This window comes from Haliaeetus albicilla, chromosome 28 (assembly GCF_947461875.1).
Source record: "Haliaeetus albicilla chromosome 28, bHalAlb1.1, whole genome shotgun sequence".
Taxonomy (NCBI): domain Eukaryota; kingdom Metazoa; phylum Chordata; class Aves; order Accipitriformes; family Accipitridae; genus Haliaeetus; species Haliaeetus albicilla.
The window spans coordinates 14,017,152-14,031,799 of record NC_091510.1 but is presented as its reverse complement, the minus strand read 5'-3'; the positions used below and the strand labels follow the sequence as shown (position 1 = coordinate 14,031,799).

General features: G+C 36.0%; 1 protein-coding gene across 2 annotated transcripts in view; it reads right to left on the bottom strand.

The window, feature by feature from the left end:
• The window catches only part of ZFC3H1 (zinc finger C3H1-type containing), a 43,456-nt gene that overhangs the window by 16,641 nt on the left and 12,167 nt on the right, over positions 1-14,648 (bottom strand). For both annotated transcript variants that reach the window (XM_069773513.1, XM_069773514.1), the window contains exons 7-21: positions 14,443-14,540; positions 13,690-13,893; positions 12,810-12,974; positions 8,943-9,080; positions 8,394-8,512; positions 7,910-8,056; positions 6,667-6,841; positions 6,350-6,478; positions 5,081-5,629; positions 4,891-5,000; positions 3,474-3,605; positions 2,261-2,382; positions 1,601-1,702; positions 1,111-1,227; positions 47-230 (exon numbers count right to left, since the gene is read on the bottom strand). In XM_069773513.1, the coding sequence (XP_069629614.1) occupies positions 47-230; positions 1,111-1,227; positions 1,601-1,702; positions 2,261-2,382; positions 3,474-3,605; positions 4,891-5,000; positions 5,081-5,629; positions 6,350-6,478; positions 6,667-6,841; positions 7,910-8,056; positions 8,394-8,512; positions 8,943-9,080; positions 12,810-12,974; positions 13,690-13,893; positions 14,443-14,540 (2,491 nt within the window). The remainder of the gene's footprint in view (positions 1-46; positions 231-1,110; positions 1,228-1,600; positions 1,703-2,260; positions 2,383-3,473; positions 3,606-4,890; positions 5,001-5,080; positions 5,630-6,349; positions 6,479-6,666; positions 6,842-7,909; positions 8,057-8,393; positions 8,513-8,942; positions 9,081-12,809; positions 12,975-13,689; positions 13,894-14,442; positions 14,541-14,648) is intronic.

Below are 14,648 nucleotides of genomic sequence, written 5' to 3'. Positions count from 1 at the left end.
AGCATGGGTAAAGCACAAAATGAAGTCTAAAACCTATCAGACTTACCCTTCATTTTGATTCAAGTATTTGTATGCAAGTTTAATCCAAAGCTGTACATCACAGGGGTTTTCTTGGACACTTGCCTCCAAGTTGGAAATGTCATCAGTCTCACTTGTAAAATACCGGACATCATCTGGAGTCACCACAGCATCAAGAGCTGGAACTCTTTTTTTATGTTCTGTGGGATGGGCTGCAAATTAAAAAAAAGTTAAAAAAATGTTTCTTTTCAAAACAGAAGTGACCTGTAAAATTAGAAATCATACAAGGGGTGGCATTTATATATTTCAAGTGTAGCCATTGACCAGAGCAAAACACAGTTATTTCAATATCCCCTAAAACTTAGAACTGTGTAGTCTGTAGAAAACTGGTTATATTTCAAAAGCAAAGGCAAGAAATAAATAGTAGTAAAAGGCTGCTTTGATCAACAGACACCAATTAAGGCAGTTCATTAGGCAGCATTAGGAAACAGACACATCTGACAAAAAAAATTATCTCAATTCTGAGTCTCTAAAAATCCTTTTTACAGGATTTGCTACCAAATCCTAAAGCTCCCACTTGAATGAGTCACATGTGAAACACTGTCAGGGTACTGATGCTCTAGCAAGCTTCCAAGTCTCAAATGCTGTTTAACAGCAGCTTTTTTTAACTCTTGACCTCAACACCAAGTACTATCTCTGTACAAGTTTAAGTAAAACTGTAAGTTTTACTACTTACAGTTCTGGGAGGGAAAAATAAAAATTAAAAAAATCCTAATGGTCTATGGGCAAAGCGGAAACATTCTAGGGAAATAGTTCCTTATATTCTTTTTAAGAACAGGTAAGTAGAAATTCTACCTTAACTTCCAGTCACACATTATACTTTTTTTTTTTCCCTTAAATACAACAAATTCAGTTCAAACTTTACCCAGAAATTTATGCAAAATAAAGTTTGCATGCAGGAAATACGAAGTCAAGAGCTATTAAAAGCACTGGTTTTCTTAAGAACCACTTCAAAAATTAGGTGTTGGGAAGAGGTTGGCAGGTATTTTCCCCCAGTACTCTTTTTCAATGGATGCCACACATCCAGATTACCATATTTAATAGGTCCAACAAACTGTTCCTCTTCACTGCTGCTACTATCTAACAGAGGTTTCCTCCAGTACTTTGGTCTCCATTTCCTTTTATCTTTCCATGTTGTAAATGGAGGTGCTGTAAACAAGCAAAGTAGTAGAAATTCTTTTACTTTTCTGTATTCAAGCTTAAAACATCTTTGCTAATAAAGATTTTAGATAGCAACGTTCTGTGAGTGCAACACAAGTGTATAAGTTTCAACACTACTTCTTTAAAATCTGTTGTGCTCAAGTGCGTAAGTTACTTTTCCAAATTGGACTCCAAAACTATTATGTTATTGCCTTAAAACAAACTCTGCTGCCTTTATTTTACCACAAGCAGAATTTATAACGCTGAGATAAACTAAGCAACAACAAAAAAATTATTCTTCTACAAAATCATCAAGGTACTTATAATTTTATATATAAATTTTTAAAAGTTTATATTGTATTTAATCTACCAAGTTACTTACTGTGACTTTTACTCTCATTGACATTGCTGGCCAGAAGAACAGCCATCTGATCCACTGACATACGGTCTCTGTTTATACCAAAAAGCTTTTCAACATATTTTTCTGAAACAAGAATATTTGTATCTTAAGTAAACACATAAATGAAAATGGATACGTACCTTAACAGCAATTTAGCACAACCTATGCTGAATTCATGAAATATGACTGCTTCAAGAGGTATGGTAACTTAACATACTAAACCAAAGAAATTAAAAACTGAAAAAGTTCTGTTCAGCAACTTGCCTATATGGCAACAGCGTTGTTATAAAATTCCAGCTCTACTGAAACAGACCAGTCCAGCAGTTACAAAAAGAAGTGAGGAAGGGGAGAGGGAAAGATTCCATGCCCATTGCTCCCCGATTCCCTGAATCCCAGTGATACTTTATTTTTCCAAGTGAAATGTCCCACAGATCAATGATTTTTTTCTTTCTGTAAAGACACCAAGGTAACTACCCACTACAAAGGACTGAACTGAACAACTGCAGAAACCTATCTTTTCATATAGCTGTATCTTATATATTGTTTTACATCAAAGTCCTCGCACCCAGAGCTTTTAACAAAAGCCACTCCCTTCAGAAATGAATCTTTGTATAGAAAAGTGAGCAAAAGACTCTTAAGAACCTGTGGCAGTGCTGATTTCCTCATCAGTGCTTTTTTCTGAACAGCCAATCAGTTCTAAATTGTAAGACAGAATATCCTGAAACAGCTGCTTACGGCTAAGAGTGCAATCCTTCATGTGCTGCCTAAAACAAACAAATAAGCAATTAATATATTTATCACAGCAAGAATTTAATAAGCCTTATAACTAGAAAGTTGGTTTTAGACAGGAGGGTGAGGCATAAAGAAAATCATACCCACAGAAAACACTGCAGCCTACTTTGAAATTTCTGTTAAATATGTCTGGGTCTTCTCTAAACTTAAACCTGCATCAGTAACTTAATCCTAGTCTTCATTACTTCACTATAGCCTTACTCTTTAAAATAAACCTCTACTTACTTGCTTTGCACTAACACAAAACCACAGTATTTAGAACTTTCCAGTTCAAACAAGGTTTGAAGAATTTTTTAAGAATTAGGTATCACTTTGTGTTTAAAAGATTCAAACTATGGTTTGACAGTAACAGCTAAAAGCTGATCCAAAAAGCTATCTGCCACCAAAAAGGGCAAAAAAAGAGAGCTGAAGTCCACTCCTATTGTATTTTTCCAGTAGTTAGAAGTTTCCAAATTGAGTTTATTCCTGACCAATTCATATCCATTTGCTCTTGTACGAACTTTTAAAAATCTACTGCGCAACTTGTTTAACAAACTATTTTTAATATAACACCAGGCTTCAAAGAAAAAAACATAGCCAGTATTTTCCCAGAAAATTGGAATTCCACTACTTCAATAGGGTTTTTTTTTACATAATCACATAGTATTTGGTGCATGCTTTATTTTGGTTAGCAGCACAATATAACTCTAGTGTGCTTAACAGTATCAACCACTACCTGAGGTTCCATGGTGGTCTGAAGTTACGCTGAAGCTATAAAGCAAGAGGAGTCCCATCTGAATTACAAGGCAACCAAAAGGTGAAATATTCTCTAACAGTCCATACTGCTTTTCTAAATTTACATCTAAAGAACCTCCTTTCTTCATGGCTTAGACGAAAGGGTTTTTTTCCTGCCAACCAAGTATCTGCAATAGGGTATTAAAAAAAACTTTCTTATCTAGAACTTGCGCATAGGATCATAAATCCAGACCTTTTAAAGAAATGAAAAACATGCCTATTTTGGTCTTTGAGTCAGACATCTAGAAGAGAAGTTCAGTTCAAATAAACAAAATTAAAAAGAACTCACCACTGACAGTCATCATCATTGCATGTGCCTGTTAAATCAAAACGGCAAAAACACTGTTTTGGCTCAATCATATTGCTATATGTTACTGAACTGAGGTACAGTTTTTCCTTGGTTCGAAAATACGGACTGAACCTAAAATGAAGCAGTGAATTATTGTGACAAAGTGTACAAGGTAAGACATCAGTTTTACTAAACAAAACATTTTAAAAAATAATCACTTTTTCTGTATTAAATCTCATTATTTCCAAAACCCTGCTACTAACCAGAAGCATCGCTAACACATGAGTTAAGAGGAAGGTGAAAACAGTGAGAGGGAGGGAACAAAACAGTACTTCTCAATCTAAACTGATTCTGTTCCAGAATTCTCTTCTCCCTTAGGTGCAGAACTTAGTTCATATAAAAACAGGAAGCATAGTAATGACCCAGTAGGGAAAGCAAACTACTGAAACTGAATTTCAGTTTAGTTCTAGAAAAAATGCACTCATGCTGTAGTCAGCATAAGATCAGTGTCAAATAGAAGTGTAAAGAGAACCATAAAAGATTAACCTGAAAAAACAGTGAAAAAATCCACATCAGATTTTATAAAGTGTAAACAAACAAAAACCAAGTCTGAGCTGAACACACTAATGCTTGTTTTAAGTCTTTAGCTAACATTTGACTATGCCAGTTTTGGGATTTCTAGCTCCTTAAGGAACTGAAGCCATAACCTATAAGTTAAAATTAATACTCCTGTAAAGATAGCATCCTCCACCTTTTGCTACTTAAGAGTACAGAAATAAAAAACCTGAAGCACATGGTAGGATTCAACTGTTCCAGTTTAAATTCCAGACTTTCATTTTCTAAAATTTAATATGTAGGAACAAAGCTCTCTTTAGTCAAAAGACAGATGTGTCAGATTGATTTCACTTGCAGGTGTCTACTTTAAGTCAAGATGAATCAATCGCTGTGGTCATGCCTCCTTCCACTGAGCAGGAATGCAAAAAATAGGTGATTGGTTCAATCCCGACTCAAACAATGTAAAACCTAGCCAAGTTTAAAAACTGTATAATTGAAATACACTTGTTATCTTTTTCCTGGATTTTAGATCACTTCATATTGGATATAAAAATCCTGTTTTCAAATGTTTAACTATTATTTTTTAATCCAGTTATACTGAACAACCACCCAGTTGCAGGGAATAGTATGCAATACAATGCAAAAGCAGGGTACTGCACAAAAGCAAGGGACTCCTGCGTACCAGAAGAAGTAACTAAAATCCTTAAGTTCCCTAAACTAGACAAAAGTATTTCACGATAGTCAAGTTTCTCACTGCAACTTGTCTTTCTGTGCACGCATAGGTATCAAGGAAGAGCAGTGAAGAATACCTGAATAAAAACACACATACACAGAAGTCAGAGAGCTACTAGAGTCTTCATACCTGTAGGATTTAAATACTAGAAGAGGACTATGATACGGTCCAAATGGAAACGGTTTCACGTCAGTTTGTTTATTTTGCGATGTAACAAAATCCACATCAACTGAAATTTCCTAGGAAACAGATAAACAGATATACAGCAATTGCAATACCACCTAGTAAAGACAATCATACTTAGTTTTAAAGCATTTACCTGACCACACAACAGATCTTCCTTCGGTACTATAAAGGCAGTACTTTTCACTAGCAGCTCTTTCAAGCTGTCAGCTTTAGCATAAAGTTTTTTCAGTTCATCAATATTCAACCCAAGGAACAGCTCAGGCTCCTCTGATGCCTTTTTAGAAAGTTTGTTTACAGTTTCTTGTTTTGGAGTGTCCATGTGCTTAAGATTTGGTTTAGTGAAAGAATTAGATTCTCTGAAAGATCTCCTTCGTTCTCGGTTTGAATTAGACAGAACTTCATCATCGAAGTAGTTTTCTTCACTGTCCAAAGACAATTTATCCTGTGTAAGATCATGAAGTGATGGCTGGGGTAATGCAAATTCAGATTCCTCTTCTGCATGAGGTGCAATATTTGATTGTTCCTTGGTTTGAAGCGCACGGGCCTCTTTCAATTTCTGAATCTTTAGAGCATATTCATATTCTAGTTGCTGTAGTCGTTTTTTCTCTAGTGCAATCAATTCTGCTGAATGCTTTTTTGGACTTGATGCAGGGGAGTTCTCCAATTTCAACATTTTGCTTGGCTGAAAAGAAAAAAAAACTCCCTTTATTTCATTTTCACATTTACTGATCTATTGACAGGAGGTAAAATGAAACACAGGCAAGATATTTAATTCAGAGTTTATGAAAACATTTTAAACTCTTGCCAGAAAATTTTCAACAAACAGCAGAAAAACCACAAAAAAAGTTTGCCACAATTCAACTGGCAGGTTTGCAGGTTTTTTTGATAAAAATTATCCTACATCATGTACGGGGCTTCAACAGAAGTTCTGGCCACATTTAAAAGGTGAGCTATAAAACAAGTATACGGGGGTCGGGTGGGGGGTGCAGAAAAAGAAGAATTTACAAAAATATTTTAGCCTTGTTTTTCTATATTTTGTTTTTCAAAACAAGATCAGATCCCTTTTTCAGTGTCTTCGCTGGATAGTTTTAAGAAGATCAGTGACGTCTACAGACAGTAAAGTATTTCCTTCCTTCACAGCCATATAGCTCCTCTTATTATTTATCTATTAGTGACATTTCCCTGGCACAGAAATGTAGGCTTTGAACAGTTTTCTTTTTTAAATGCTTAATGCTTTTTCTGTTGAATTCTCTAAAATACTGGAAACCAATAGGAAGATTCCTACAGTGCTTTTGAAATGGTTTCCTATTTTCCTGAAATCCCATTTGAACTAAAGTTTCCTAATCAAAACTGCTGCTGCTTTTCAAGTACAGCATGGTTTAAAAGCATGCAACAGACTTACAAGATGATCTTGCTCCAGTTTTCGTTTCCCAATTTCCTTACTTGCTACTGCTTTTGCTCGAGCAAGTTCTTCCCCATATTTTAATGCCAGAGCTTTTTTTACTGTAACTCGTTGTTGAACTTTATGAATCTGAAAAAAAAGAAAAAATACTACAGTAAGAGGCAAATTTTCAGATATGACCACATAATAAAATATAATCAGAAAAGACATGGGAATTAATAATTAATTCAAAGAAAGCCTACTGCCTCCAAATATCAGGCTACCCATTTCAAGACTTCCAGCTCTAGGAAACAGAAAGATTTCAAAATTAAAGTTACTTGTTCCTGAAGCTTCTTGAGAAACATCTTATTAGCATTCAAGATCTTCTCTGTTGCTTGTAGCTGTTCAGCCAGTTTGTTAATTTTATTTTCAGCAATTCGAACATTCTCTCTCTTCTTGGCCTCTTGTTGCAACAAATGTTTCAAGACAGATTCATCCTTCATCAATAGAAGTCTAAAAGTAGAAAAGCCATGTAACACAATTTTTTCCAAACATTTCTCAGAGCTATTGCTGCTCCTCTGAAACCCTAGTTATTTAAGAACCCAGCTCCTTTTCACTTATCAACAAACAACATTCTAAGGTTCTCCAGATAGCCTTAACATCCATGAGACAATAAATACTGGTAGTACATACAGCAAATTTCAGTAACCACAGTTCAGCATGTCAGTATAAACCAGATGAAAACACTCTAGTTATGAGGATGGGGAAAGTAAGCAAGTGGCATATCTTTAATACTGTTTTTAACATTAAGACATTCAAAACACACATGTTCTTGCTTAATAACCCAATTCTTCCTTAGGGTGCATAAGCCCATTAGCAGGCTACAAGCCATAGTATTAGGGCACAACAGCAGAGCAATTAAATATAAAAAGCTATGCATTAAAGGAAGCAAGGTGAAGACTTAGATAGACAGGTATGAATAAAGGGAGGAGGGAAGAACGTGCTTCAGTTAATGTCCGGCCACAAACCAGTTTGTTCACAAGACCACAAAGAAATAATCAAGTGGCAACGGAAGCAGAAAAGAAGGATGCAAAGCACTTAAATTTTCCACAATAACACGGAAGAAGGGCAAGAAACGTGGAAGAGGCATGCTAAGAGAGAAAAGGCATACAGGAAGAGCTTCAAACAGCATACTTATTTTGCAGAAGCACTCATTCATTTACATGTATCAGGCATGTCCCATTGCAACATGCTACCCTCAGAGTGTACTAAGTAGTGAAAAGCACACTCATTTTTTTGTATTTCAGAGCTATTAGGTGGCACAGCTGATATTCTAGTCACTCAACATAAACACAGCTGAGAACAGCTAGCATGACAATCATACTTCAAAGTTACAAAACACCACACTGGCACTACAACACGATTCCTTTTATACAGCAATAGAATTCAAGATTGAATAGTTCAAGACAACAGAAAACCAATAATTTGCTGTACTTTAAATGCTACACATTCAAAAAGATTATTTACTAGTTTCATCCTGCCAAGTAAACAAGGTAGGACTTACAGCAGCAAAATATGTACCTGTTTTTCTTAAGCTTTGCTTCTGCTTCTGTGACTTGTTTTGTCACTACTGCTATTCTACCAATTCCATCAACTTCACCATCAGAATTTGCAGGCGATGAATTGTTCCTCAGTGGATCAGACCTAATTAAGCGTTGCTTCTCACGACTAAAACAGAGATGTTAAAAGCAAAGATGTTCAGTAGCTTCAACATTCATTTCAATGGGTACTCCCAATAGTTTTAAAATCTTCAAAAGAGTAGCAGGACAAGATTTTAAGTTAAAAGAAAAAGAACTTTCCACAACTGCAATCAACTACTGCAAGCCAGCTCAAATCCAAGGACTTTTAGACTCCTATGTTGCCTTACTAAAAATTGAGTGGGGGGGAAACCTGAAGTTAATGGCAAGGTTTTCAAACTCATATTTTTCCTTCCAGTTACAAAAATAGACTAGTAAAGGACTACAAAGAATATACATTTTACATTAACAATTAAGCTCAGTTGTACCTGGCAATCTCTTCTTTTAAGAGCCTGTATTCTATCTTCTTATCTTCTGGTAGAGCCTCTGGAGTTCTCATTGGATCATTTTCTTTTTCTGATTTTGGAGGGGCTTTGATTTTTGAGGCCTGTTACAATGAGGTTCAAGTCAATACTAGTCACACTAGTTTAAAATACAGCATTTAACTAAATACAGCTATTGACTACTATTTTTAAGAGGCATTTCAGCACAAACTTAAAGCTGTTCAAGGCTAATAAGATCTTTTAAGCCAATGTTATTTTTGCTAGTAATTAAAGATGTATTGAATTTTATTTGAAAAAATGAAACCAAAACACATTACAAATTCTATCTTCAGGATGCCACCTTAACCAAAAAAATCATTTTAATTAGCTTGTCCAATTCAAATTACAATGTAATGGTCCAGACAGGAGTAATGTACCCACTCTCGCCCATTTCTGATGTAATCCAATATTTCTTGACCAAATTCTAAAGTTTAAATTCCATATACAAAGCAAAATCATTACAAAATAAACCTATTACATGCTGATAGCGTTTACCTCAACATTTCTCCTTGCTTCTTTTATCATAGATTCTAGTCCTCCAAATACACTGCTAGTTGAGTTAGATGGCTCTCCATCAGACTCACTATCATCCGAGTCATTTAACGTAACCACAACAGACTTGTGTTTTGGAAGCTGTTGGAGAATGAAAGAAGTTTTATACAAGAATAAAAAGTTAGAGACAGATACAGCTGAGTAGATATTTACTAGAAAAGAAGAGGGAGGTTAACTTCTTTTCTTATCATGGCACATGAATTCCACATTGTAAGAAAAAAACCCTAAGCATTCGTGCATCTCCACTACAAGACACTGTACCCATTCTTGATACTGTAACATGAAAGGTACTCCAACTTTTTCAACCTATTCCCAAGTATCTGCAGCACATTTACATTTCCATGCTCATAGCACACAGATCTCAAACCTTTGACTCCTCCCCTTCATAAATTATTTGAATTGTAATGAAAATTATCTTCCTCCATTTGCAAGCAATTTTAAGTAACTGAGAGGTAACAATCAATCAAGCCTGCATTAGAAATGCTGTGCCAGACATACCAGAACTCCCTCATCTTTCTGCCACACAGTTGTGATGCCTCTTGTCCCACAGTTACACTTAGCTGACTTTACAGTGAGCTGCTCAGGCAGTTAAATTGGCAGAACACCAACAGCAAATAAAGAACAAACGGAACAAAATTAATCACTTTTTGCCACCATCACTAACTGAAACAGCTCACTGAAGATCAGATGACTGCCAATTCCAGCACAAAGAAAGATGCAGAAACAAGCAGACAATTTAGATTAACCTCAAATGCTCTGGAGTTACAGCTTGAAAAGAAGCAACTCGGTTCACATTTCCAGGACTGCTCTTCCCCTCTTTCCAAGTCTCAACAACTACAGTTATACATTTAACCTTTACCTCAGGACAGGACCTCTTCAAAGCTCTAAGTGCCTTTTAAAGCACACACCCCACAAAAAACCCACTTTTTAAAATGAAAAATACCCAATTTCTACAATCATTTCTTTTTTATATTCTCTTTCTGGACAGTTCTTAAAATAAAGATCATATCTACTACTTCTGTATGTACTGCAGCTGCATCATTTTTACACTGCCATAGCACAGGTAGGTGAAAATCCCATTTATATTGGTGCAAGAAAATGGAACAAGGCATTGGTCCTCTCCTCACAAATATTCTCTGGCTGTAGCTCTATGGAAACCTGAATTAGTCAGGCAACACCCCACCCATCTCCTCACCTTCAGATGCCCAATACACCCCTTACCTGTCACTGGCTCTTGGTGCCAAGCTGCTTTTGGCACAGTTGTGCAGAGTAAACTTTCTCTAACTGCCTTCCCATTTTTCTTCTAGGGGAAAAGCTGATAGTGGGGAGGGTCAAAGTCAGCTTTTCTCCAGGTGTTTTTTCCCAAGTGTTATTTTCAGTTGTGGTTCAGCAAAACATTTAACAATCAGTAAAGTAACACCAGGCAACTACCATCACACTGCCTTCAGTAAATTAGCTTCAACTGCAGCTGTAATGCAGGATCTCTCCATAACATTCTAAGACATATTTTCAGTCTGTGGTGAACAGATCCCTGAGTGTCCATGACTACTTTGAAAAAGGATTACAAGATGTCATTGAAAAAGCAAACCAATATCTGTAGGCTATTTCACTATGCAGAGGTCCTCAACCCAACAGAAGAAATCCCAAGGTCTGTAAATTTAAAACCTCTTCTGAAATATGGTACAGCATACTCAGAACATTCAAAAGCTACCAAGCCCCCAAAGCTATGAAATTAGATTTCAAAAGCCTGAAGAATTTGTATTTTCTATACCTTTCTTAATTTCTGGATATATACAGCAATGCTCACAGAAAAACTATCAGTTTTTAAGGTCAAAATTAAACTCTCATGAGTTAATTATTTTTTTAGGCTCTACTGAGAAATACCAAATACTAAAAAGTTTAAACAAATCATAAGCATTCAATACAAATTGTTTTCAAAAGCTTAAACTAACAGGAGTAATTGATATTGTTTTCATATTGATTTGTTTTCACAGAGGACAGAAATACCTTGTGACTAGTCTCCTGTGAACATTATTTGGCAGCAAGTTCTTTAAAACACACAGCTATATTTTATATAAATATTCTACATCCCAACCTATTTAAAAAGATTATTAACAAATGCAAAATGCTTTGTTTCTATAATCATTTTTGTAAAAAAGACATTAGCCAAGCTAGCTGATTTGAATACAAGGTATTATTCTGTCAGCTTTAACTAAGCTAACCATCATTAGCAACAGGCACTGAACTTCAGCTGCAGGTTTTTTAACATTTACATAATGCCTTTCAACAGCACAGCTGATAAAGAGACATTTATCATGTTATAAAAACAAACAGCTCCCTAGTAACATGTTCTCCCTCATTTATGGAACAGCAGTTAATGAAGTCTCAGGACAATAGAATATGTGTTAATTTAAGGGTTTTTTTCAGAAGACATCTAGTATTTAAACATAAGAACACTCAAAAATTTAAGTAAATGTGAAATTATTATAGAAAGGATGTAAGTATGCCCAAATTGAACAATTACTCTGGTTATATCTAGAATTTAAAGTAGATTGTGAATATGGGTACAGAAAGAACAAAATAAATCCACTTTAAGCTTATGAGCACAATTTTGCTACAGAAAGGGAAGTAGGCCTTAAAATGACCAAAAAAGGAATATTTGGGTCTCTACCATTTTAAGCTTCCCCCCCCCCCATTATGGCCATGGTGACCAAGTGATCATACAGCCTGTATTTATAAGCAAGAAAGCTGTTGGCCAGCTATAGCTAGATTTGATATTGATGTAATAGTCTCAAAGATACTATATATTCTTCCAAATTTAGTAAAGAAAAAAAATTAGTTTATTAGAGACACCCTCCACTGACAGAAAGGCAAAGGTATGGACTCAATCACACTATTCATTAGAGAATCTGCACGGGAAAGAGGTACAACAAACCAAGCTCTCGAAGATGTGTTGTTAAAATAATCACAAACTATCCACCTTGTATGGTTCACTGCCATAAATAGAACAGTAGATTATATGGGCTTCCAGTCTGGCATAACACAGGCAAATATGTTTTTATAACACATTTCCAGCAATCCAAGGAGACTGCAGACATCACAAATCAAATGCTGGCTTCACATACCTCCCGTGACCATTCAAATGAAGGTCAAGTTACAGAATATGGCTTCAGCTAACGTAACAAAGTCTGCTGCCTAAAGAGAATACTCTCTACTCTGTCTTCCACCCCACAGACATGCCATCTGCCACCACTTTTGCGCTAGCTCTGATGCCCACACACTGTTCACTGAAAAAAATTCAACTCCCCCTAGAAGGAAAAGTACTTTTTTCCCCCCAATGTTAGTTTTCTAACCAGTTTAGCATGTTAAATAAGTTAAGCAACAGGACTGATGCTCCAGACCCCAGTTTAAAAGAAGCGAGATGCCATTCAGCCAGGAGCAGGAGAAAGAGCAAGACCACCTCTATTTTGACAACAAACAGCAATCAGATTGGCTCAGCTACCACTGAACAGCACCCTTTAGTCTGTGCTAATCTAGCAAAGAAATTAATTGAACTATATTTACAGTCTCTTAGTTCAGATGAGTGCTGGCATGTTTTGGTGCTCTCTTAAGATGTAAATTCTTACTTCAGTGTCAAATTCTTTCTAGAGAAGCATCTGGATTATCAAAGTTACTAGTAATTCAAATGTTTAATTGAAGCTCCACCGTTCTGTGCTGTATCACTAAAAAACCTTAAGTCCGCTGTTCACTTGAACTGAGGACAACTTCAACTCATAGTCTTATAAATAGAAAGCACCAATATTTCCTTACTGTGATCACTGCTCGTGGAGGCCTTGGTACTCTGACAAACTTTGTATTTTGTACCCGTGGCTGAGACACAGTATTAATACTGACAGCGGACAGATTGCTTCTTGGCACAGAGTGCAAATTATCTGGAACAGGAGGGGAAGGTGGACCACTGTTACTTGAAGTTTCCTAACAAAATAAAACAAAAATACGGTCATAAGAATACACACTACACACAGCTATTTTAAAAGACATAACCATAAATGAGATTGTTCCATACATGTTTTGGAACATGGAATTGTGATTTAGGCAAACTATCCAAATGTATTAGACAAATCTCACAATTCTGCAATAATATCAAAAAGGCACACAAGAATATGCCAGTCATTCACAGGCCAATCGCAAAAGATTCGCAACCTTTTAATGAGGTCAAAAACAATCCAAATTTTCAAAACCACAAACTTTGCTTCTCACTCCAAAAAAACAAAACAACAAAAAACCAAAACAGTTAACGTCTCCTAACTCTTTTTGCTGGAAGGTTGAAACAAAGTTAAGTGTCTCGTTTTCTGACAGCTGATAAATAATAAACATTTTTTTGCAGAAAATAAAATGCCCATTCACCTGAATATACTCAATTTTCAGTACCTTGAAGTCTCGTAATTCCTTCAGAAATAAAAGAAAAGCTGCAATTTACAATTCAAAGGGTGTTCCAGACTGGCTTTTGTTTCGCTTTCTTTTGGGGGGCAGTGGGTGATGGAAATTCAGAGAATTTTTTTTTTATTTTTTTTTTAAAGTCATCAGAAAGGCAGCATTAAAAAGCCTGTAATCCTCACTTAGCAGGTCACATTTAAGTTTTGGTCAAGATTGCCATCTAGAGGTTTACATTCAAAAACCAATGGAATACCTCAGATCTGAAAGCTCGTTTGTTGGCTAGAGATTTGAGTAATTCTTCTCTTAACAGCATCTCCTCTTCCTCTTCCTCATCGGCAAATGGAGGTTTTGGTGGCTGTTCAGGCTCTTCAGGGGGAAGAGGTGGAAGAGGTGGAGGCGGCTCAAGCGAAACACAAGAAATACCCTCTACATAAAGTTGGCTCAAAGACGGTACAGGCTGAGGGAAAACAAGGGTTTGAAATGTGAAAATCACTACTAATGATTATTTAACAGAGGTTGAGACCTAAATTATTTAGCAGAGGTTGAGATCTAAATTATTTCATGAATCCTGTACCAGCTACTAGAAAGTCTATCCCAGCTGAAACCAGGACACCCCTCGAGGTAGTAAGTCAGAGAATAAGCATATCTACATACATGGCCTAGAGATAAGAGGCAAAGTTGCCTTGCACTAACAATTCCAAATCATTATTTTTCCTTATGTGCTTCAGGTAATTTTTGCTTTCTGTTAGGGAACAGCATAGTTCTAACAATGAAGACAAAATAGAGAGAACTTCAATTAAACAGGAATTGGATCAGCAAAAAAATAGCTGAAATAAAGAGTTTTAAGAAAGCAACCACAAGTCTATCAGGTAGTTCAAGGGAATCACCACAAAGAATTGTATCAAAACCAGAATCTAAATTTAATCCTAACTTTAGCATTAGAAATAAGATACAAAATGAGAATTATCAACTTTTTAAAAAATGCACTCCTTTCAAGATTACTTACTGGAATTGGAGGTGGCAGTGGCAAGGAAATTGGTGGTACTGGAGGTGGGAAATATCCTATCGGACACTCAAAGAAAGGAGGCTGCACTGGAGAAGCAGCTGTAATTAAAAAAATCAGCGAGTATAAGAAATCTGGCAGGTAATTACTAAACACCATCTCATGCTTATACTTCAACTGATTTAATGCAGCAGAAGGAGACAACAAAT